General features: G+C 44.3%; 1 protein-coding gene across 3 annotated transcripts in view; it reads left to right on the plus strand.

Annotated features, from left to right (window-relative positions):
* Positions 1–5,217: 5,217 nt before the first annotated feature.
* The window catches only part of CC2D1B (coiled-coil and C2 domain containing 1B), a 42,291-nt gene continuing 22,032 nt past the window's right edge, over positions 5,218–25,476 (plus strand). The window contains exons 1-11 of one of the 3 annotated variants that reach the window (XM_066623143.1): positions 5,218–5,320; positions 6,401–6,518; positions 10,401–10,533; positions 13,977–14,077; positions 16,723–16,860; positions 18,665–18,796; positions 20,406–20,700; positions 20,911–21,035; positions 23,444–23,519; positions 24,580–24,675; positions 24,871–25,001. In XM_066623143.1, coding sequence (XP_066479240.1) covers positions 6,453–6,518; positions 10,401–10,533; positions 13,977–14,077; positions 16,723–16,860; positions 18,665–18,796; positions 20,406–20,700; positions 20,911–21,035; positions 23,444–23,519; positions 24,580–24,675; positions 24,871–25,001 — 1,293 coding nt within the window. In that variant the 5' untranslated portion in view covers positions 5,218–5,320; positions 6,401–6,452. Of the gene's footprint in view, positions 5,321–6,400; positions 6,519–7,309; positions 7,354–10,400; positions 10,534–13,976; positions 14,078–16,722; positions 16,861–18,664; positions 18,797–20,405; positions 20,701–20,910; positions 21,036–23,443; positions 23,520–24,579; positions 24,676–24,870; positions 25,002–25,476 lie in introns of those variants that run through there. The other 2 variants (XM_066623144.1, XM_066623145.1) reach the window with 2 other exon arrangements.

Genomic DNA, 25,476 nt, shown 5'->3' on the forward strand with positions numbered 1-25,476 from the left:
TGTGTGCTGTAACATCCATCCAAATTGGCATTCTCTGGTTGCTCCAATCTCCAAATTCTGCTTTGCAAACTTACTTCAAACCATGTTTTCGAGCAGTGTTTCCCAGACTGTGAAACTGGGACCACTAGTGGGTTGTGAGCCAATTTTTGGTGGGTCACGAAAAGCTTATGAAATATTTAAAAAAAAAAAACTTTGCTAGCATCCTTTCCCAGTTTGCAGAAGAAAATTGAAGCAGCAGGCAATCCAGTTGGAGAGATCAGTCTTGTGGCTGGGATGCTGATAATCCTCATAGTCCCATTTCTCTAGAAATTGGCATGCCATAGTTCATGTGTGAACCCGGTTTCAGCCTTTTTTCCAGTTTGCATTCTGGGTACCTGGGAATGACTGTAAAGGTATGGGGGAACAGTCCATAAGCTCCATTTCTAGGGAAAGTCTGGCAAATGTCTACACATACTATAGGTTAGGTCTCTAGCAGCCTCAGGAACACATGTGGGACCCATAAGTAACTTATTGAATAAAATATTAGTCCTTCTTAGACCTCTTTGTCTAGTGGTTCGCAATAGATTGTCCTCTTAAAAAGTGGGTCCTGGTGCTAAAACATTTGGGAAGCACTGACTTAGAGGCAAAATGCTGGCTAGTCATAGCTTGCCTAAGTGTTGCATGTGTAATTCATGGGCAGTTGGTGGCACTATGTTCTCTGTAGGGCTAACAAACACATTCTAAAACTCAGTAAAGTAATACAGGTGGGGCCTCTGTATCCGCAGATTGTTCATCTGCTGATCTGGCTCAACATGGATCCCCCCCAGACCCGCGTTGAGCCAGACTTGACCCCACCTGAGCCCTCAGGAGGCAACCTCTGGTTGCCTTCAAAAGTCTTCCTGAAGTCTGCTGAGGCAGCATGTGTTTGCCCACTACCTCTGCAGGCTTTAGAATGGCCGTTTTGGCTGAAAAACGTCACTTCTGGTTTTCTGAGGGCAGTGGTTCTCGCACATTTAGTACCAGGACCCACTTTTTATATGTCAGGATCCACCAGAAGTGATGTCATGACTGGAAGTGACATCATCAAGCAAGAAAATTTTTAACAATCCTAGGCTACAATCCTTCCCACACTTACCCAGGAGTAAGTCCCATTTACTGTCATTGTAGCTTGTTAAAAGTACAGGTCTGTAACATTTCTGCAAATGCAGTCATATCATGGGAGCATCAAGTCTAATATATTAAAAATAAAATACTGAAATGAACAGGGACCCGCCTGAAATTGGCTCATGACCCATCTAGTGGGTCCCAACCCAGAGTTTGAGAAACACTGCCTCAACTGGAGGTAATGTTTTTATGCCATAGAAGGCATTCTAAGGTCCGAGCACTTCCCAGGGTCTCAGAAAGCCTTATATGGCCTCAGAATGCCTTATATTCTGAGGCCCTGGCTTCCCTGGACCTCAGAATGCCTTATATGGCATGTAAACATTTCCAGTTTCCCTCAGGAAACCATTAGTAGCATTTTTTTCAGCTGAAATCACCATTATGAAGCCTAGACAGGCAGTGTGCAGACACACACTGCCTTGGAGGGCTTAAGGGGCCAAAGATCACAGATTTGATTATCTGTGATTTTTGTAATCCACAGGGTCTCTGAGAACAGATCCCCGAGGCTGATAATGCCAGGGATCCATTCCTAGAAAGCCGTGTGCTGGAACCAGTGCTGTAGGAAATGTCATTTAAGAAGGCTGGCAATGATTGACCAGTATATGCTGTTCTAATTGGCCATGATAACTGTCAGTCAACTTGGAACAGAGCACTGTAATGAAACAGCTTTAAAGGAAATGGCATAATCTGAGGTATTACTGTAATTGCTTTCATTGGGTAGTTCCCCGCTTATCAAAATCCTAGTATTTAATCTCATGAATAAATGTCTCAAAGAAATATAATTTGGAAGTTTTCAGTCCTTCAAAGCACAGTATTATGCCTAAAGTGGTCTTTTACTAGACAAATTCTGAGCTGTTAGGTCAGTAAGATTGAAGTTCATAGTTTTGTTCTTGTGTGGGACTGCAATACTATGCATGTGTCCTGTGAATCTCATTGAGCATAGTGGTACTTCTAAGTAGGTATGCATGAATGTTCCTATTACTAGTTTTCATGCTTCTTCATGAGGGTTTGAACAATAATGTGAAAACTTTAATAATAATAATAATAATAATAATAAAACTATTATTCTCCCAAAAAGGGACCCAGGGCGGCTATTTCCTGTGGTATTCTGTCATAGCAGAGTGTACTCAACTGAACATGAAATTAACTTCTGAATAAACTTTTATTAGGGTTGGGCTGCACATCAAGTGTGGCTTATCTGTCCCGTTAGAGTGATTTTCAACCTTTTTACCTCATGACACACTGAGAAGGCACTAAAATTGGCATATCATCTGTTTTGACAATTGACAAGGCCCACCACACTGCCAGCAGGGGGCACAACATCCCAAATGGCCCCACTAATAATCTTCCCCCAAACTCCCATGACATACCTGGAGACCATTCATGGCACACTGGTTGAAAATTTCTGCCTTAGAGACTGTTGAGGGCATCTGGAATAACATTCTATTTGAGAAATGTTAGCACATTTTGGGTTTGAACCTGTAACACCTGAACTCTGCCAACATTCAGGTGACATTATTGCAGCTTAAAGCTAGTTTTTCAGGCATTTTTCTATTTGCTCCTGTGTAGATGCAAAAGGAATGCTGTACACAAAAGTAATGCTACCACAATAGAGTGCTTGGATACCAATATGTTGGCAACCTTCAGTCTCGAAAGACTATGGTATCGCGCTCTGAAAGGTGGTTCTGGAACAGCGTCTAGTGTGGCTGAAAAGGCCGATTCGGGAGTGACAGTCCCTTCCACACCGGTAGCAAGTGCAGTCTGTCCCTGGTTTGTCTCCCTGGCTATGGGCCTTCCTTCTTTGCCTCTTTGCCTCAGTCTGTTGGCCAAGTGTCTCTTCAAACTGGGAAAGGCCATGCTGCACAGCCTGCCTCCAAGTGGGCCGCTCAGGCCAGGGTTTCCCACCTGTTTAGGTCCACTCCTAAGGCCTTCAGATCCCTCTTGCAGATGTCCTTGTATCGCAGCTGTGGTCTACCTGTAGGGCGCTTTCCTTGCACGAGTTCACCATAGAGGAGATCCTTTGGGATCCGGCCATCATCCATTCTCACGACATGACCAAGCCAACGCAGGCGTCTCTGTTTCAGCAGTGCATACATGCTAGGGATTCCAGCTCGTTCCAGGACTGTGTTGTTTGGAACTTTGTCCTGCCAGGTGATGCCGAGGATGCATCGGAGGCAGTGCATGTGGAAAGCGTTCAGTTTCCTCTCCTGTTGTAAGCGAAGAGTCCATGACTCGCTGCAATACAGAAGTGTACTCAGGACGCAAGCTCTGTAGACCTGGATCTTGGTATGTTCCGTCAGCTTCTTGTTGGACCAGACTCTCTTTGTGAGTCTGGAAAACGTGGTAGCTGCTTTACCGATGCGCTTGTTTAGCTCGGTATCGAGAGAAAGAGTGTCAGAGAGCGTTGAGCCAAGGTACACAAAATCATGGACAACCTTCAGTTCATGCTCAGAGATTGTAATGCAGGGAGGTGAGTCCACATCCTGAACCATGACCTGTGTCTTCTTCAGGCTGATTGTCAGTCCAAAATCATGGCAGGCCTTGCTAAAACGATCTATGAGCTGCTGAAGATCTTTGAAAGAGTGGGTAGTGATAGCTGCATCATCGGCAAAGAGGAAGTCACGCAGACATTTCAGCTGGACTTTGGACTTTGCTCTCAGTCTGGAGAGGTTGAAGAGCTTTCCGTCTGATCTGGTCCGGAGATAGATGCCTTTTGTTGCAGTTCCAAAGGCCTGCTTCAGCAGGACAGCAAAGAAAATCCCAAACAAGGTTGGTGCAAGAACACAGCCCTGCTTCACTCCGCTTCGGATGTCAAAGGGGTCTGATGTGGAGCCACTGAAGACAACAGTGCCCTTCATGTCCTTGTGGAAAGATCTGATGATGCTGAGGAGCCTGGGTGGACATCCAATCTTGGGGAGAATCTTGAAGAGGCCGTCTCTGCTGACCAGGTCGAAAGCCTTCGTGAGATCTATGAAGGCTATAAAGAGTGGCTGTCGTTGCTCCCTGCATTTCTCCTGCAGTTGGTAACTAAGGGAGAATACCATATCAGTGGTGGACCTGTTAGCTCGGAATCCACACTGCGATTCTTGGATACCAAAATCCAAAAAAGCAGATAGTTCTACAGCTTCTGTAGGACAGCGTAAAAACATTTATTTTCTGGTCTCCAAAGCCAGGTCAGTGCTAAGAAGGCCTACCAGGTACCTCTTTGTGCTTCAGTCTTCAGAGTTCCACCTACTCCTGCAAGCAAGAGAACTGCATTGTAGGATGCAATCCTAACCAACTTTCCATCACAGGCATAGCTGTGCCAGTGGGTCATGTGCTGCATCCTACAGTTGGGGTGCAGTCATGGAGGCCTCCTCAAGGTAGGGAAATGTTTGTTCCCTTACCTTGGAGTTGCAGTGCCCTTATGTCAGTTCTGGAAAGTTGGTTAGGACTACGGCCATAAAAACTTAAGAGTCCGGCTGGATCAGGCCAAGAACCCATCTAGTCCAGCTTCCTGTGTCTCACAATGGCCCACCAGATGCCTCAGAGAGCACACGAGACAACAAGAGACTTGCATCCTGGTGCCACTCCCTGGCATTCTGAGGTAGCCTACTTCTAAAACCAGGAGGCTGCACATACAGGTTGCAGCCTGTAACCTGTGATGGACTTTTCCTCCAGAAATTTGTCCGTCCCCTCTGAAAGGTATCCAGGCCAGATGCTATCATGGTATCCTGTGGCAAGGAGTTCCACAGACCGACCAGAGCGCAGCTGGATCAGGCCAAAGTCCACTTCCTATCCCTCAGTGTCCCACCAGGTGTGGGACAACAGGAGACCAGCATCCTGGTGCCACTGCCTGGCTCCTGGCCTTCTGAGGCTGCCTGCTTCTGAAGCCAGAAGGTCTTGCAGGACAGGGTCTATTCCACAGAGCTGTGTGGAAGAAGTAGCGCCCAGCCTTCCCGAGCGGCGAGGAGAGCGCTGCGCCTGCTGGGGACTCCGCGCCCATAACCACCACCCTGCCAGCGCGCGCCGGGCTCGCCTTCCCCAGCCCCGCGCTCGCCCTTTCAGGCTGCGCGCCTGCGCACTGACGGCCCCTTGGTGCAACCCTAGCTGAGAGTCGGAGGAGGAGGCGGGGAGAGTCTCTCCGGGCCGCGCGCGCTTCCTGTCTGCTGCGCTGGGACCCGTCTGCTGCGGCAGGGAGGTGAGCTCGCGCCTTCGAAGGGGCGCCGCCCGGCTGGGCTCGCGGGGTGGCGCGGAGAGGCCAGTCGGTCCTCCCCTCACTGTGGAGCCTCCGCAGGGCGCAGTTGCCGCTGCTGGGGTCCTTCCTGTCTGTAGCTTCTTCAGGCAGCGCTGATGTGGGAGGGGCGGCTGGCTGCTGCGCCTCCTCGTTCCCTGCTTACCCAGGGCGGTGTCCGTTCTCACGTGCATGCAGATGTGTGTCCGTTTGTCGTCGAACGTGTGAACTGCCTTCACTGCACAGTCTCGTGTTCCATATCAGCTGGTGTATGATTAATGCCATTCAGCCCCGCCCCCCTGAATCAGTGGCACCTTGAGGGAGGAGAAGGATGGGGGACATGTCAGGCTGCTGACCATCCGGCTCTGCCTCAGAAGCAGCATAACCCCCAGGAATAATAGTGACTTCAGTGGCCGACCAGGGCTTCATTGGAGTAGGGGGGTGAGCCTCAAACCCTGTGTCGCCTGCCCAGGCTCTCAGCAGGTGCTGCAGGTCTGCTCCTCATTGCAGAGGATGCATCAAGGCAAACCCATGCATTTGAACCCTGGGTCCTCAGGCACGCATGCAGAACATACACGTTTATCATTGCGCTATGGCTTTTCTTACCTGAGATTATGTTGGCAGCTGGGCTTCCAGGTCAGTGGGTGTGATTTGCAGGCCTGTTTGAGCCTTAGGAAATATCCCTTTCCCATTTTAAATGTGCAGCTGCATTCCTCTTTACATTTTCCATTAATATATTCAATACATTTTATTAATTATACATCATCTTTTAAAATCTAAAATAATAAATTTAGTTCGAATAATCTAAAAGGCTGCAATGGTGTGTTCTTCTGTGTGTGGGGCTGGATAGCCCAGACAATAAATGTCAGCTCTGTTCTGTTCCTCGTCAGATTCTTGTCACAGCTTGTTCATCTGCGCAGTGGGTTCAGGACAAACTGATGTCCAATGGCTAGTGTCTTTTTGTCAGTTTCTGATCAGAGTGGTTTGCATGTTCTGTTTGAGAATGTTCTTAAGCTGTTCTTGTTTTTTGGATGTTGTCATCTCTAGATAGATTTTGTATGCTTGATGAAGTGGCAGTGGTGAGTGTGGAAGAACCAACATGCTTGGCAGAAGACCTAGGAAGAGTCCGCATGTGAAAGGTCAGGCAGCAGCTGCTGCAAAGCAGGTATATAAATCTCTTACATCATCACTATGTGGACTGCTTAGATCAGCGATTTTCAGCCTTTTTCATCTTATGGCACACTGACAAGGTATAGAAATTGTCAAGACACACCATTGGTTTTTTGACAATTGACAAGGCACACCATGTTGCTGTCACAGGGGTCGCATCCCCCAATGGCCCTATTAATAAAAGACATTCCCCCAATTTATTAATAAAAGACTCCCCCTACATTCCCCAATGGGGAATAAAAGACATTCCCCATTCCCTTTCCAGCACTGACATAAGGGCACTGCAGCTCTGAAGTAAGGGAATAAACATTCCCTTATTTTGAGGAGGCCTCCAGGAGTGACACCCAACTGCAAGATGCAGCACACGTCCCATTGGCACCGCTATGCCAGTGCTGGAGAGCCAGTGGTCCTGGAGAGCCAGTGCTGGAGAGCACTGACAAAAGGGGTTAGGATTGCGCCCTATGTGTTTTTTCCTTGGCCTTGTGACCTGATGAGTCATTCTCTTATTTGCTTTTTGGGTTCCTATCAGAATCTTCTGCCAAGACATGTGATAATTGAGATGCTCACTGTCTTAGGGAGGAAGTTATCATTTGAAGACAGCAAGAAAGAGTACTTGACACCTAGTGGTTTAAATTGGCTTCCTTCTCTTGGTTTCAGTGCTCATGAAACCAAATGCGCAGGAAATCAAATCTGAAAGGGACCAGAAGGCTGCATGGGGCAATTCTCTTTTGTGTAACTGGATCCACCAGACTATCCAGGGCATTTTGCACCATGGTTAAAGAGAGGGAACCATTCAGAAAGGTGCTAATAAACCAAATAGCTCAGTGCTGGTAAGTGACACCTCATGCTACAGGGGAAAACAAACATGCTAAGACTTGCTGGCTAATTTTGTCTTGTTAAAAAAGAAATAGGAAGAGCATAGCACTTATGCGATAGAACAGGTGGAGCCTGTTTATCAGCAGATTTTACATCCATGGATCTAGCTCAACGCGGGTCCCCTGGACCCTGTTGAGCCAGACTCAGCCCCACTTGAGCCCTCCAAAGGGGGCTGAAGCTGTGCTCCGGTCCCCTGCATAGGGCTTTCTGAAAACCACAGAGGCCACCCATGTCCACCTGTGGCCTCTGTGGGCTTCAGAATGGCTCCTGGAGCCAAAAGAATTCAACTTCCAGTTTCCCTTGGGAAACAGAAAGTGATGTTTAATGCTTTTTAAGGCACTCTGAAACCTGGGGAAGCCCTCCATGAGAACTTAAACTACTCAGAGGGTTTAAGGGACTAAAAATTGCAGATTTGCGTATCCACAATTTTCAGTATACTTGGGAGGTCCAAGAACAGATCCCCCACGGTTGCTAAGGCCCCATCTGTATGTGGGAATTTTATGAAAGTAAGTTCCTGTGTGATAAGCAAAAGTATGAAGTTTTCAAAACAGTTAGTAGCCATGCAATGAGAAAAATCTGAGCTGTTCAGGTTTTAAAACTTTGGCTCAAGACAACAAGAGAAAGGAGAGTAACATTGCATAAAACTGGGAAATTATCACAGGAGATTTGGGGGCATACTGTAGGCTAGGGCACATGCTAAATTCAGAGGGGACAGGTAACTAGCCAGGCCTGCAGGACCTTACTGTCACCCCTTGTAAGCTACAATATCATAGAACAGATTCAGGATTCCTCATGACTCCACATTACAAGGGAAAATGGGTAGTGGTGGGCTAGGTTATCTTTCAGAGAAGATTTGCTGCCATTATTGATCTTCCCATTCAAAGATACTAGATAAGCTTTCAAGCAACTCCCAGGAGCATAGTTTGAAAGCTGATGTACTGTATTAGGTGGCCAGTATTATGAAATGGTGGAGTTCAGACAGAAAGGAGAGCCAAAAAAAAAATGCAATAGTATGTGTTTCTTTTTGTTACCATGGCATCTCAGGTTGGGACACTACTGCTGATGTTATTTCTGTCTATAAGTCATTTCTGTCTATGAGTATATTTCAGTGGTCCTCAAACTTTTTAGCACCAGGACCCATATTTTAGAATGACAGTCTGTCGGGATCCACCAGAAGTGATGTCATTTACCTGGAAGTGATGTCATGGCCAGAATTGACATCATCAATTAGGCTCCATACCTATATTGTAGTCAGCCAAAGTGCCCATTACACAGCACACTCATGCCGTTATTTTGCATAATTCAGAATTTAAACGTTCCAGCTCGAAAGTCAAATCAGAATGCAAACTTGGATCCTTCTCCAACCACACAGCTCTCCCCCTTTCCAGCATTCCATCTTCCTACCTATTCAGGGCAAAGCACCATGCCTCTCTCCCTTTGGGAGCCATCCTGCCCAGCAGCTCTGTACCCTACATTTATTTTCAGCTCTGAATTTTATTTGGCATCTAAGTTAGGTACTGCCCATATCTTTGTTTTGAAAAGGTATTTCTAACTCTTGTTGAGCCAGCTCAGATAATACTTTTTTCCTTGTCCACCCTATTGCCTCATGTACACATGGGGCTGGAGAGTTCAGATGTCACCTAATTTTGTGGTTGGCTGATCATTCAGCTAAGTGGCATTTGGACTTTTCCAACCCCTGTGTACATGTACAGGGACAGTGCACTGGTTGAGTGAGGAGAAGTCGTACAACCTTGCTGTCCCCACTGCTATGGACCAAATTGAGGGAGATGTGTTATCTGATCTGGCCTACTGTTATGTCACTATCCATATTTTAAAAGCATGTGAGTAATGTGTATAAAAAGCTTTAGAGGGTAAGAGCTTCTTTCTCATAGGGCCTAATCTTATCCAACTTTCCAGAGCCGATGTAGCCATGCCAGTGGGGCATGCACTTCATCCTGCTTGGGGGGGGGATGACAGTCATGGAGGCTTCCTCAAGTTAAGAGAATGTTTGTTCCCTTACCTTGGAACTACATTGCAACTGCATCAGTGCTGGGAAGTTGGTTGGGGTTGGGCCCATGGTCTCCTAGCAGTGTACCCTAACCAAAAACTACTGCTGCCCATCACTTAGCCATATCTTTCCTTGTTGTTGTGCTACTCTGCAAAAAGTTAAAGAACTTAAAAAATGCAAACTCTAAAAATAAAAGCATTGCAATTGGAAACAAGTGGACTTTGCGCATTTACATATTCATCGGCATAGTTTATTCTCAATAAAATACACTCTTAATGTGTGTGTGTTTTCTTGATTAGTTGTTTCTGCACCTACTTGTATACTTGCTGCACTCTGGTTGACTTTTTAAAAAAAACAAAATAATACAGTAGAACCTCTTTAAGTTGACCACCCAAGGGACTGGAGGAATTGGTCAACATAGGGGGGTGGTCAACATACGGGGAAAAAAAGGCTATAGAAAATTAGGTCTAGAAAAACCCAAGGCTCTAGAAAATTAGGTCAACTTAAGGAGGTGGTCATTATAGAGAGGTGGTCAACTTTGGAGTTTCTACTGTATTTAAAATATGCATGTTTGGGGGAGCTGAGAGAAGCATATTTTAAAGTAATTAATATTTGCATAATACAAGCATAATTATAGTTTTTACTTAGTTTTAGTCCAAAACTAAAACTAAATCCAATTTAGTTTTTTCTTGGATTTGCTTGAAATTTGCAACTCCAAGTTGGCAAAATTATGACTCCTTGCATCAGCTCTTGAAAGATATAAAATTTTTGTGCTCTAAAAATACTGTTCATCTCTAGGACAGGGACAGGTCAGTTTATAATGTTTAGGATCAAGGTCTGTTGGGGCAGAGAGTTTAACTCATTGGATCAGAGCAAACAAAGCCTGTGTTGACACCTGAATTTGTAATGCATGAATGTTTATGTAACATTGATGTTCTGATTGTTGGTATAAACCTCCTGTCATCACTGAAGTGACTTCTCTCCTGGCATCAGCTGGGGCTTTTTGTAGAGCTCAATCCTGAAGAGATGATGCTAGATATGGAGGATGATGCAGACCTAGAAGCAGAGCTAGCCGCTATCACAGGAGAGAAAGTGTCTGCTGGAAAAACAAAACCTAAAGGAAAAAGTAAGTTTGTTCACTTGAAATATCCTTTTAACTTGAATGAGGAATCATTTGTTTAAAAGTTTTGGTTTGGGTTTTTCACCTGTGCTATGTACCCAATAATTAAAAGTCCATACATGTAAGAATGTTTTAATTTTAGCAGTTAGATCTGATAGTTTGGAACTGAATGTTGACCAATATAGACTGGAAATAGAGTTTCAGGCATGGTGGAAATTAGTGTCCTGAATAATCTCCAGAAGGATGTGAAATATGTTACTGTGACAGTCCAAAGTTAGAGCTGGCTGACAGCTCAACTTTCAGTTTTGTATTTTCACAGTAACACAAGATCCCAAAATTTTTTTACAACATTCAAATTATTTAACTCACCCATCCCATTTGTGTGTAGTGAGTTCAGGAGATCTTAGAGCTGCATACTTTCATGTCTTCCTTCCTAACTGGGGCCTGTTTTGATTTTTCCATCTCTGCAGTGGTATAGAATCAGACCAGCTTAAATAGGTGTGGAAGCTACAGCAGCAAAACGTGAAGTGAGCAGTAGGAACTGAATAGAGCAGTTGAGATTAGACAGATTGTAGAACATTATGAAGGAGAACATGATGATACAAAAGTAGGAGTGGGTGGGCTATATATGAGCTGTTAAGCTTGTGATTGGGAGTTTACAAAGAAATGAAAGAGGAGTCAACTGGCATTAAATGATTTAATAGTGATAGTTCAGTTGAGCTGTTTGTCTGGGAAATAGATTTAATATCTGTATTTAGCAAAGTTATCTTGGAACATGGTCTGATGGAACATAATACAGCCACTGTCTTGAAGCTAAGCAGGGCTAGGACTGTTTAGTGCCTGATTGGGAGACTGGATGGATGGGAACCCAATTCACACCATCTTAGGTTCTATAATGGAAGAAAAACAGGATGTAAATTATTTGTAATAAACAATAAAAAAGGTATTCCCAATTTTTGACTTCCATTCCCCATTCTGTAAAAAGAATAAGGTGGCTTCTCAGATTTGTTATGGCAATGAGGGGAAGTTGATAAAACACTTTTCATGTCGAGTGCTTCATAGATGATAATCACTTTCAAATAATCATGTCACTGCCCTCTCTCAAAAACAATACAGATGAAGTGAACCACAGATCCTCAGGCAAGGTGCCACAGTGATAGCCTAGAAATAACCCTCTTGAAGTTTCCTTTTGCCATCACTGATGTAAGCAGTATAGGTATCCCCCAATATCTGCAAATTCGGTATCCATGGTTTTACTTACCTGTGATTCCCCACAGCTCCCCCCTGTTGCAAACTTAGGGGGGTTTTGGGGTGCTCAGAGTTCTTGGTTCTTGAACCCTAAAGACCTCAGGGCCCCCCCCCCCCATCCAGTAGTACTGCCACCACCCTGTACATGCCACTGTCTCAGTCCAGGGACACTAAGACCCTCTAGGCTTAATTCTATCCCTTGAGCGCTTTCTCCATTTAAAGCTTCAGTCCTCAAGTTACTAGACCTCAGTGAGCACTTGGTAGCTTGCTGAACAGCTAGGCAGGATTCTGAACCTTTGTCCCCAACAGACAATGAAACAACTTAGTAAAATAGATTTTAGTTTATTAAGTACATCAGGTTACACAAGTTACATAAGGCAGCAAATGCTAGAGGCATAAACATCTAGGAAACATATCAGCAATAAAATAACAAAGCTAGCTGGCTATCTCTATTAATCCCTATCTCTCACCTGGGTCAGTTTCTTGTATATCTTTTAGCTCCAGGCTACCTGTGAGGCCAGATGCCCATGTTGGACAATAGAGCTCACAGCGTGTAGGATGTTGCACCCAAAACCTCTGTCCAAGAAGGAACCTGACCCACCCTTTGGGCCTCATTATTATACTTCTTATGCTAATAGTACTGAGGTGACTTCATACTTATTTAGACCGTCCAATCAGAAACTTTTGAGGACAGAACCTTCTCGAAGTGGGTCTGGTTGCTAGTCCTCCTAGTTCTTACCCCTCCCAACTGGAGATCCACAGCTACATTTCATCAGCTTGATAAGGTGCCCTTCTATCTGCAAAGGTGCTACATTCCAATGGGTTGTAATTCTTGTTGTCTGTCCTTTCTGGCCAGCAGAGGAGAGACAAAAATCTTTGTGTTTGTTTACTCACATTCTTGCAGCTAGGAACTGCTAGCAACCTCTCTGTTACTGACTTAGTTTGGTTCAGGCTCTACTTGCTAACCAAGGCCTAACATGTACATATTCATGACACCCCCCACGCCCCCCTGTGGGTCATAGTGGGTCTGGTTGCTAGCCCTCCTAGTTCCTACCCCTCCCAACTGGAGATCCATAGCTGCATTCCATTCCGCTTGATCAGGCGCCCCTCAGGCTACTGAGATGTTAAACATTCCAATGGGTTGTAATTCTTGTTGTCTGTCCTTTCTGGCCAGCAAAGGAGAGAAAACAATCTGTTTGTTTGTTTACTCACATTCTTGCAGCTAGGAACTGCTAGCCACTTCTCCATTACTGACTTAGTTTGGTTCAGGCTTCACATGCTAACCTAGGCCTAAACTGTACATATTCATGACACCCCCCACGCCCATTACCGTTTTTTTTCTTCACTAGCTGTGGAAGCATGTATTTTTATGCTTAATGTAAGGGCAGTTTCTTGCTTAACTGAGGAACGTGACATGCAGACAGGCAGCCTATATGCTATAGGGTCACAACCAGAACATTAACAGGAAGCAGGAATTGTCCTGTTTCCTGTTAATGTTTGGTTAGTCTCCACCTTCCAATGTGCAGGCTCATTGCTTGCATGAAATTGTTCTTGTGTTAAGTAAGAAAATGCATGCTTCCATAGCTAGTAAAGAAAAACAAGCGTAATGTGTTGGGGAGGATGCATATTGTACTTTATATAGGGTTCCTTGTTTCCACTGTTTCTGTATCCATGGGGAGCCAGAATGCCTGTATAGATAATCTGTGAATCTTAAAAGAACTGGGAATATGCTGAAAAACATTAACCTTCTATTTGGGTGTATGTGAATGTCTGCATGTAAATTTCTGAATGTGTGGGTGTAAATTTCCCTATGGGGCTGTTCAGATCTGTGATCACTTAAGTATCAGGTGCAAGTCTGAGCAGCCCCGTAAAAATCCAGTCTGCTCAACTGATCCTGCCCACCTCCCAGGCCTGATCCATTCCCATTCTGCCTCCCCACCCTGAAATGCCCCCTCCCCCCAGATCCATCCTCCTGCTGCCCCCCTTCATTGCCCCGTGCAACTCTAACCTCTGCTGGTGGCTGGTCTACAGACTGTAGCATCAGTGGGGCAGCACAGGCCCCCCTGCAGATGCTGCCTACTTGCATGGTGCCACAAATGTGCTTTATGGCATGTGCTGGTGCTTTGCCAAAATAGGATTGTGCTCCAGTGTCTGTTTGCCTGAATCTCACAGTTTGTCCCTCCTTTTATTGTTTTCTCCAGCTCCTCTGCCTATGGATCACATTGAAAGGATGGCTGCTGAGTGCATGAAGGATCTGAATGAAGATGATGATGAAGGTCTGGAGGAAGATACCGAACTTTTGGTATATATGAAGTTCTGTTGGGAGACTTATTTTTATTAAAGGAAGAGTCACCACCATCTTATAGGGAAGGCTGCTTATGGTAATATTCCACAGTCTGAAGGGCCTAGAACATGTGACTGGGAGGTACAGACAATTGGTCTTATTGGATGCACACAGCTCAGGGTTTCCTGGAGTGTGGACTTTGAAAGGGAAGCATCATCCTTGCCTGCTGCTAGCTGTGCTCGCTCGACTGGAGCTGAAGCAGTGTGGGGAAAGATAGTAAAGGTGGAGCCTGTTTATCTGTGGAATTTCCATCCGCAGATCTGGTTCAACATGGGTCCCCTGACACCTGCATGGACACCCCACCTCAGCTTTCCAGAAGTAGCCAGAGCTGTGCTCCGAACTTTCTGAGGCTGTGCTCTGGTCGCCTCTGGAGGCTTGGCGCTCAGCCTCCTTGAGCCTCAGAATGGCCTCTGGAGGTCCTAGAAAGACACTTCTGGTTTTCAGGCAAAAACTGGAAGTGCCCTGCTACAACCTCCAGAGGCCTTTCTGAGGCTCATGGAGGCTGTGCACAGCCTCCATGGCTCCCCAAAGGCCTTGAAAGGCCCCCCAAAGTGTCAGACGGTGAAACCAGAAGTCACCTTCCAGTGCTTTCAGGGGCCTTTCTGAGGCCCGTGGAGGGTCCTTAGAAGGGCCAGTTTGGGGGCGAAAACCAGAAGTGCCTTTCTTGGACTTCCAGGGGTCATTCTGAGGCCTGTTGAGGCTGCGTGTGGCCACCTCAGGCCTCAGAAGAACCTCCGGAGGTGACTGGAGCAAAGCTTCAGTCGGCTCCATAAAAGTGGTCTCCAAGGCTTTCGTGGAGCCTCCACGGGCCTCAGAAAGTCCTCTGGAGGTCCTTGAAGGACCCTTCCAGTTTTCTCCCACAAACTGTAAGTGCCCTCCTAGGATCTCCAGAGGACATTCTAAGACTCAGGGAGGCAAGGCTCTGGTCATGTTCAGAGCTCAGGGGACCCCAAAATCCATGTGATTTGGTTTCATGCGAAATTTGGTATCCATGAGGGGTCCAGGAATGGAAAGCTCACGGATAACAAGGGTCCACCTGTATAGAGGAGTGAGTGAGTATTGGTAAGTGTCATCTGACTTGTACAGTGTTTCAGGTGCAGAAGTTTAGAAATTGTGTTGTGAAGTTTGAGGGAAAAGTGGCATAGGGCAGTACAGGCGTGTGTCGCCTAACAACTTTCCACTTAACGTCTGTAGTCAAAGCACAACAGAGAGGCTCTTAATGAGGCAGTCAGGTCTCCCACAGCCTGCAGCAGAGTATCTGTTTACACAACAAAGAGTCTCTTAATGCAAAGAAGAGGCAATCTTTCTCCAATTGCCTATGCAGCCAGCTAGTGTCTGGCAGGGAGTGTCTGTTTACACAAGAAAGGCACTAGATTGGGATGAATGTTCACTTAATGACCTAATTGCATAACAACGGGAATAAGAAAATATCCCCATCATTAAGTGACGCACACCTGTAGTACTAATGGACTTCATAAAAGCAGGCCCTGATCTGCTTTAAGAAGCAGACTTTGCTAGTTATTCACAGGTATGGATTTTTCCTTAAGGAATGAGGCTACTGAGAAATATGCTAAAACCTTGCCAGTAGTAATCCTCTATGTGTGCTTTAGAACGGCTCCTTAAAGGCAAATGTATCTATGGCACATGACCCTTTTAAGCCATTTCTGTCCAATGTTACGTATACGCAACAGGGACCAAATATGTACACCGGTGATCTTGGCAAAAATGGGTTAAAAATAATTTTTAATTCTTTGAGGCATGAGGTTTGTGATAGTTTAGACTTAAAGTAGGATGTTAGAGAAATGAATAATGTCATTGTCGCTTAAAGTCTTTGGGGCTCTTGGAAAAGTAGTAGGCTTCTTCCCATATCTGCAACCTTTGGGTTTTCTAAATGAAGAATCAGATCTTCCAGAAATGCTGTTATGTAAAAACATGGGTGCTGATTTTGTGTGCAGTTTATGTCAGGGAAGTCCCATTAGGTTGTCTGAGACATAGTTGTGCTCAAGATTGCAGCCTTTGTTTGCTGTACAGAAAACTTTCTCAAGAGTAGCTTCATATAGAGGTGTATTTGCCTCCAGAATCACATTAGTTCTTTGTAATTAGTTATCTGAAGAATCTGTTGGTTGCCCTCAAATGACAGTCTTCAGCTTTAACTGAAGGTTCAGTATTCAAACAAAAGTAATGCATGCCAGAGCAGATCCCGTATATGTACATGTTCCATACCAGTTTTCCATTGCAATGGAATTTAAATTATCCTGCTGATTTAAATTATCAAAGCACAAAATGTTGCATGAATTAGGTTAGGGTTGTCAGCATTAGGGTTGTCAGGGAGGAACTGGTTTTTATCTCTGATGGAAAACTGCCAAAGGTGAACATAATTAAGGCAGCTCCTTTATCATCCTGAACAATACTGAATTTTTTTAAAGAAAATCTTTTGGTTTGGCATAAGAGGACCGTTCTATGATTATCAGTAAAAGACTTCAAGGCCCTTTCTTTGAATACTGGCAGTGGAAAGGGGTTGAGTAACCTGTGGTTTATTTTAACAAAATATTTAAAATAAGAGTAGCTTCTCCAGCAACAATGACATTGGGTTCTTGCTCTAGGCAGAGTTGCAGGAGGTCCTGGGAGAAGGAGGAGGAGGAGGAGGAGAAGAAGAAGAAGAGCATGAGACTGAACGTGAGAATGAAACAATGGAAGTGTCTCCTTCAGCTACAGAGCAGAATACTGAACAACAAACACAGGTAGGTGAAAGTTCAGGATTTGACAAACTAGCTGTTGAAGAATTTAGAGGCCATCTAGTCAGCCTCCCAAAATCTTCAGGGTATTAATTATGCTGTTTGAATGATTTCTGCTTTCTCTGCTTGGGTATAATGCTTTGTTTTGCCTTATGAATGAATTTGGAGACTATAACCATTTTAAAAATAAGATGAGAATGTTTCCTTGCTGTTTTCTTTTAAAGCATTTTTTTCACACCTTTGTTGCTGAGCGCAGACTTGCATGGTTTCCCCATATGCTTTAGGTTCTCAGAATGATATGAGTTTCCCTGGCAGAGGAAGGGCATTCCTAACAAACTGGGAAGGCCCCTTGCACCCATTGCGAGATAGGAACTGTCAACAGTTCCTCCTTCCGGGCAAGGCTGACCTTTTCCCCGGTTTGGCCCTACCTTGCAGAGGGATTGGATGTTGGTAGGTTGGGTTCTAAGCCCATGGCTAATTACTTTTGAATTTTCTAGTTCTCCTCCAACCTCTTGCCTTCAGCAGGTCACACAAAACTGTGAAATTTTTTTTTGCTGAGGCAAGAGGGTGTTTTGGAGTCTCCTTAAAGGAGACACAGCTTATTTGTATTGGAGTAAGCTTGTTAGGAGATTGCAGCAGAAGCCAGCGAGGCTTGCTCAACATTGCTATCAATAGTTTCACTTTTAGGTTTGCAGAATGATATGAGTTTTTGACTTACAGGGATCAATGATGTGAGTTTTTGACTTGCTCCACAGAGTCACTTGCCATGCTTGCATCCTTCCCCCTCCTGGTCATAGCTGAGCTATGGTCTGGATTTATTTATTCACATTTTTATACTACTTTTCCTCCAAGGAGCTCAGGGTAATGTACACGGTTTCTTCCCTCCTTTTGTTTTAACAACAACCCATGAGGTGAGGCTGAAAAATAGTGACTGGGCCAAGGTCACCCTGAAAGCTTCATGGCTTAGTGGGGATTTGAACCTGACTCTTCCAGATCTAAAGCCAACTACTGAACCACTACACCATCTTGGCTGTCTGAGAGAACTGATTTTGAGAGCATGGCTGAGCAGGGTATAGATATGTAGGACTGAACACAATTGTTTCAAGATATTCCTCTCTTGTGGGTTTGACTGTTTAAAAAATTACTCGGTTTTTCCATTTTGAGCACATTCTGTGAGTCCCTTAGATTATTCCTGTTCTGGCAGGATCATGTTTGATGAGCAGTAGTGCCAGAATGTAGTTATGCTGGCAGCCTTTTAGCTTAGTGTTTTGTAAGTGAATTGATGTCAGTAGCTTCCCTTATATCTTTAGTAGGGCATTTTCCTGGTGACTTTTCATCTCAAATGAAGGAATTCCGTCAGCAGACATGATGAGGAAACCCATTTGAATGCTCAAGACATAAGGGAGAGAAGTTTTTAAAATACCTAGAATAACCATGTGGTCAGTCTTTGCCTGCAGTGACTAAGGACTTTTGGCTTTTTCGCTCGTCTTCTCCAGTGCCCAAGTGTCTGCAGTTACTTTGTGACTGTAAATATTTCGGAGGTACTCCACCCACTTCTGTCACTACTTTGACAGGAAACCCAGAGGTGGACCTGTGGAATGTTTGCAGGAGAACAAGCTTCCCACTGTTTGGGAGAGCCTTCCTTCTCAACCCCACATATTTTAGCTCCTATGTGTGCATTTTCTGGAGAGCAGTGTTATGCTTACAGTTGAATGTTATACTGGAATGTAATGCTTAGAGTAAAATATTTCTCCCTTTTTATTTTATCCTCTTTTTTGTTTTTATTTATGTGTTTTTGTTCTTCTTTGAGATGTCTTCTGCTGTTTCCAGTGGACTGCAGCAAACAATAGAAGAAAGGATCACTAGCTACAAGGCGGCAATATTGAATGCGAAGGAGGCAAGCGAGAGTGCCAAAGTGCGACGATATGAGCGGGGCCTAAAGGTACGTTGGGTTCTCTGGCTGCAGATCTCCATCCTTTCAGTGAATAAGGAAAGATTCCATTACAAACAAACTAGGAGCTTGTCGCCCAGAAATTCACTGCAAAGACGTGTGCAGAAAATAGCAAAGAGGTGGCAGTCATGCTAGTGTTGGAGCTTAATTGCTTATAATAGCAGTATAATCATAACTATAATTATGCTAATGATAATCATGTCTTCAGTTTTTGTATAAACAGAGTTGGTTTAATGAAGCATCTACATTAAAGTTTCTTTTGTATGAAATGATTAGGAAAATCTGGGTTCGGGTTGTTGAAATGTTTTCAAAATACTTAGTAGGTGAGAAATTTAGTTCAGGTTATTTTATTTTCTGCAGACTTTTAAAGAAATCAAATGATGATTAATTGCAACAATTCAGCATTCATTGCCAAGCAACACCTCATTCAAATGTATCTTTATTTGGCTGGGTACATGATGTAAATACACGGTGGAAATTAAAGTTAGCTTTTAAAGCTACTTCTTGTTTTAGTTCTAGTTTATTATAAGGTAACTACTTGTTACAAAGGTTAGGCTGTGAGTGTCTGGAGAAAGTGTGCTGAGATCTGGATTCAAAAGATGGAAGGGATAAAAACTACCCTTGGGGCCACAAAGGCCCAGTAACAAACAGTGCTCCTGGCAGCAGGCGTGGTCTGTGTCCCTGTAGCCTTGGTAAATAGCCATAACAGGGCAGCAAAGACGGTGTCTCCTTTCCCCTTAGTCTGGCCTTTGTCTTCCTCTCAATGTCGCCTCTCCCCCCTTCTTCCTTTCACTCAGGTTCCCTCCTCTCTCTGGTCCTTCGCTGGCTCTAGCCTTCCAGCCTCTCACCTTTGGGTTTGCCCCTTGTGTTCCGCTCTTCTCCTTGTTAGATTTCAGACATCCTTTAGAGCTCTTTGCAAGCAGCTATGGGAATATAACTTCAGGCATTGAACACTCATGGCCTGCTGCTACATGGGGACATGACCCCCCTGGCTTGTTAATATGTTCTTAGGTGAAATGTTAACGTGCACTTAGCTTTCAGCATGAAAGCTGCCGATAAAAAGGTAAAAGATGCCTAAATTCTGCCCTAAGGTGGTGATGCCCTTTTCTAAATTTAGTAAAGAGTTGTGAATTCCAGAAGTCTGTGTAACTTTACTATTAATCAGATAAAGGATTTAATATAGAATGGCTCAGGATATTCATAATAGCAGACCAGATCAAAGGAGTTTTTGTAAATGTCTCATGGCTTGAATTTGCCAGATAGACAATTTGCCAGACTCAGTAAAGTTGAACATTTTTAAAAATAACAGAGTATCTATAGTAATTACAAGAAACTCCTTTTCAAGCATCTGCCTTTTTCTAGTCTGCAATGAGCAAGGCTGACTAACTTTGTCTCCTAAACTGTAGAAAATGGGTTGAGCTAGGTCGTGATATGTTAACAGAAGAACAACATAGGTTTCTGCTGTTTCTTCTACCTATACAATGCCATGTGTTGCCATCATTTTCACTGTAAGCAAATTAATGAAGGGATTTGATGGGAATGAGCCTATAGGGGTGAGCTGTTCACTCACCAGCTGACATTGTCCCTTGATCACTACTAGGCTTTGGAAAACATGCTGGATGCAGTGAAAAAGGGCAAGAAAGTGAACGAGGAAGAAATGCCACCACCAGTAGCATCAGGGAAGTGTTCTGCAGCCATGCCAAAAGCCGCAGAAGACTTGTCTAAAAGCGTGAATGATCAAGACAGAATGTTTGAGGAGGACAGAAAAGAAGGCTCTGTCACAGACCTCGAACTGAAGGACCCCAGTGATGTGGAGCTGTCTGAGAGCACAACAGCTCTTCCAGGCCAGGATGCGGACACTGGTGACCTAGGAACAAGTGCAGTTTTTGAAAATGGTAATTAGTACAGGGGTTCTCCGTTCCCATATAACGTTTCCATTCTAAATGTAAAATAGAATGGAAAATGTGAAAATTAGTGTGAAAAATAGGCCCTGTACTACTTACCTCCTCCATGGGGAGAGGATGTGGGGGCAGACTTGGTAGTTGATGATTTATAGTACAGTAGATGCATTAAGCTTGATTGACTAGATTTGTTCTCTTGTTCAGATTCCCACAAGCTTGATACACGAGCGCTGCTTGTGAGAAGAGAGAAGGAGTATAAACTAGCAGCGCTGAAAGCCAAGCAAAGAGGTGATCTTGAGAAAGCAAAAGAATATATGAGGATTGGAAAGGTAATTATTTATTGTTCACCAACCAAGGCAAGTTTCTACAAAGTACATAAGAACAGCCCCACTGGATCAGGCCATAGGCCCATCTAGTCCAGCTTCCTGTATCTCACAGCGGCCCACCAAATGCCCCAGGGAGCACACCTGATAACAAGAAACCTCGCCCTCCCTTGCATCTGGCATTCTGACATAGCCCATTTCTAAAATCAGGAGGTTGCACATACACATCATAGCTTGTAACCCGTACTGGATTTTTCCTCCAGAAACTTATCCAATTCCCTTTTAAAGGCGTCCAGGCCAGATGCCATCACCACATCCTGTGGCAAGGAGTTCCACAGACCAACCACACGCTGAGTAAATAAATATTTTCTTTTGTCTGTTTTAACTCTCCCAACACTCAATTTTAGTGGATGTCCCCTGGTTCTGGTGTTATGTGAGAGTGTAAAGAGCATTTCTTTATCCACTCTGTCCATCCCCTGCATAATTTTGTATGTCTCAATCATGTCCCCCCTCAGGCACCCCTTTTGTAGGCTGAAGAGGCCCAAACGCCATAGCCTTTCCTCATAAGGAAGGTGCCCCAGCCCAGTAATCATCTTAGTCGCTCTCTTTTGCACCTTTTCCATTTCCACTATGTCTTTTTTGAGATGCGGCAACCAGAACTGGACACAATACTCCAGGTGTGGCCTTACCATCGATTTGTACAACGGCATTATAATATTAACCGTTTTGTTCTCAATACTTTTTCTAATGATCCTCAGCATAGAACTGGCTTTCTTCACTGCCGCCGCGCATTGGGTCGACACTTTCATCGACCTGTCTGCTACCACCCCAAGATCTCTCTCCTGATCTCTCACAGACAGAGTAGAGTAGAATTTTTGTGAGGAATGTCTCCTCTTCTGAAGGTCAGTTTAAGAACTGGTTTGTATATTGTTTTCACCATGGAAGCTGGCATCCTTGTGGCAGACTTCCCACCATGCCTCGAACCACATCCTGTGGAACCCATGACATGTGTTGGGGCAGTCATGTAGTCTCAGCTCCTTCCAATGGTCATCATAGTCTTGGAGGAAATTTATCACAATGATCCTGCAATAGGTTCTGCTTCATGCTGCATCTGGGAGGAGGATACTGATGCCCTTGGTAAAAATAAGCTTTAGATCAGTTTTTGTGGTGGTCTTTGGTGAAGAAAAGTCACCGTTCTTCAGTTAAAGATACTGATGCAATCAAATATCTGAAAATCCACATTCTGTGACAAGATAAACTTGTTTATGCAAATTAGAAAAACAAAAAATTGACTTTGGTGGGTTCTAGAGACAGGGCTCTTTGGGTGATGCCCAAATTATGGTATTCCTTTTCCCAGGAAATCAGAAGGGTTCCCTGTTTTTTTAGAAAATGGTCCAAGATTTTTCTTTTCTCCAAAGTGTGCTAACTTTTGTTCCTTTCTGTTCTTCTAATTCAATTTTCAATCTTTTATTGATTATTTTGTTGCTTTATGTGTGTTTGTCTTATTGTGGGCTGCTTCAATTATTGTCAGCTGTGAGCAGGATATAAATGCATTAAATTATGATCTACATATATTATATTAATTATACTGTCATATGAAGTTGTTGAGGAATACAGAACATTGGAGGTAAAAGGGGGATGATCAGGCCATCCCAAAGCAGAAGAAGGGACTTCTGATTGAGGATGTTTAATCTTGGTGAGGTCCGAAACTCATCCTTCTCAGGTGGCCTCTCCATGGTGGTTTCAGTCATCCTAGGATGGGTGGCTCTTCTTCCCAGGCAGGCAGGTCTTAGAAAAGTTTCCTGTGGAGAGGAGCTCCCCCTAGCTCCCCAGACTGACCTCGCCTGGCAACCGAACCGGTCAAGTTGTTTGGTGCTTTGGGCAGCTTATCTGCCCAGCGCCTCTTTTGAACCTTTCGGGTCCTTCCTTTTCTGGGCTATTACCTCCTTTTTGGGAGCATTTGTCTCCCCTCCTTTTTGCTCCGCAGCGCTGCCTCCCTGTGACCTCTTGGGCCCCTGTTGCTTCTGCCCCACTGGAGCAGATTGCAGCAGCCATTTTGAGTGCAGTGGGAGCCCGCGCAGGCAGGCTCAGCCTCTAACTGTCGCCTGAGGGGGGCAGGAAAGAGGCTTCAGCTGCCAGCCGGACAGCTTTAGAGCCCCCCCTCCTTGCTTGAATCTGTGGGGAGGCTTGACTGGTCTCTGCCGGGTCCGCACTACTTCAAATAATTAACAGAAGCTTCAACTATGTTATATGTTTTTCTCTTCCTTCATGAGGGTTGTGTGTTTTGTTTTAAATAGAAATTTTCAGAATCCTGAAAATCTACCTCCAGGTGCAGTTCTGTGAATCATGTTGAAATGCAATCCTAGCCCGTCTGACAGTTATTAGTATCTCTTGGGTTTGCTTTTCTGTTTCAGAAGTTCAGCATGGTATTAGAAGCACTGGACAGTGGACAACCAATAGACCTCAGAAATATGCCTTCAGCACCACAGGGTAAGAGCAGCAGAGGTGATTTATCTTCTCCTGTACAGTAGCTAGGGGATACTGAATAAGTTGTAACAAATTGGTTGAATTAGGTGTGAATTAGCTGTACATGCCGAAACCCTCTTTTTCGTCCTGAAATTCCCCGACTCTCCTTGGACTTAAGCCAGCTAAATAACTGGTATATGTCCTAGGAAACTCATTGGAGGCTTACTGGGAGGCAAGTTAAAAAAAAAAAAAGACTTTGACTTGCTTCCCCTGGGCTGTCTGTCACTACCCCATAGAATTGCGTGTGTACTTATCAGTTGTGCTATGGGCAGTTGGGGGATACAACTAGGTCCTTACTTCATATAAATGGTCATAAGTTGGTTTTTAATGTAAGGTTTTTAGAATTTCAGTCTTGATCATCCAGGGTTCTAACTTACCTGAGAGTACATGGATAGAGTCCTTTTTTAATGGAAATTAAATGCCTGGCTGCCAGGTGTGTTTATGTAACTGCTATGCACTCCTGTGTTATGATGGGGCCAGAGGGTTCATGTATTCCCCATGCTCCCCAGTGGACATGTAGATGTGATTAGAGCAGTAAGCCTTCACTTAAGGAGTTTCTGTTGCAGGGATATCATGTTTCTGAGTGCTCAAAAAGCAATATTGTAAATCTGAGAAAGTGCATAACTTAGCCACACCATAATTGCAATTGTGTTCATGTGCAGCATAGCTATGCAAGTGTCATGTGAAATTACCTGATTTTTCTAGGGAAGTAATTAGGTATAAACCAACGATGTTCCTGATTTTGCCGGGACATTTGTATATTTCTGGGATTCAGAATTAATTTAAATGAATCACTTTTTTGTCCAAGTGGGTTATTTTCTAACCATGGAATTTTGGAAGTTGGGCATGGCATATTTCAGAGCATGGTTGTTCCCACTGAAGATCTGAACCTCTCTTTTACATTTCAGAATTGTCTTTGGGTCATTGTATTAAAGCCACACTGAAGGATTGGTATATTTGACTCTCGCTTGCCTTTTTATGAAACATCATCTGATGTTCTCTTCCTCTGACCTTGCTTTTTCAGACCTTGAAAGCCCAGAAAAAATGCAGCTTACTTCAAAAGAGACATCATCTGTACCTGTGGAAACTTCCCAGCCTCTGACAAAACAAGATACTCAAGGTACTGAATTTTTCAGTACCTCTCTGTTTATAGGTTACAGAACTAGAGAATGGGTGTATTGTTGTTTCAATTTTTTGTATCAGAAAAAAAAGGAGGCTGCATCAAAGCATTTATATTTTGCAGCTGAGCTCATGTGTTGCATGTTACTTTTGAGTACTTTTATGAAAAGCAGATATTCTCTGCACCTTTTCAAAGGCTCCCTGCAGCAACCAAAAACAGTGCTAGAAGCTTTGGAACAGAGGCTGGAGAAATACAAAGCAGCAGCAGCTCAAGCCAAAGCTAGTGGAGATGATCGGAAAGGCAGGATGCATGAGAGGATAGCCAAGGTAATGAAAGAAACTGATGTTGCTGTCTGGAAAAGTTACTTGAATAGAATCCCATTTTTGTGCCACTGACACAGGGGTCTTCAGGCTACAACCTGCGGGCCACATTCAGCCCACCAACATGTTTTGACCGGCCTGCTGAGTCCAGTGGCATTATAACTATGTGTACCCCCCTCTGTTCTCTCCCCTCCCCCACCTGCCACCATGCACCTTTCCTCCTCCTGCTGCTTAAAGTGATTGCTGGGCTGGGATGCTTTCACTTACAGCCCGAAAGAGAGAGAGAAGGTTTGGGACCCCAGCATAGGATCTTGACAGTAGTTGTAGTGATCATCATGACTGAAATGGAAGAAATAGCTCCTATAAAAGTCACCAAATATAAGCTGGTTGGGATTATACAAGGTGACTTTCATGTGCCTTATTTTAGGTCTGTTCATCAACCAATGTGAATACTCATAACATAGGATTTACAAAAATATGG

The sequence above is a fragment of the Tiliqua scincoides genome, chromosome 4, assembly GCF_035046505.1.
Source record: "Tiliqua scincoides isolate rTilSci1 chromosome 4, rTilSci1.hap2, whole genome shotgun sequence".
NCBI lineage: Eukaryota > Metazoa > Chordata > Lepidosauria > Squamata > Scincidae > Tiliqua > Tiliqua scincoides.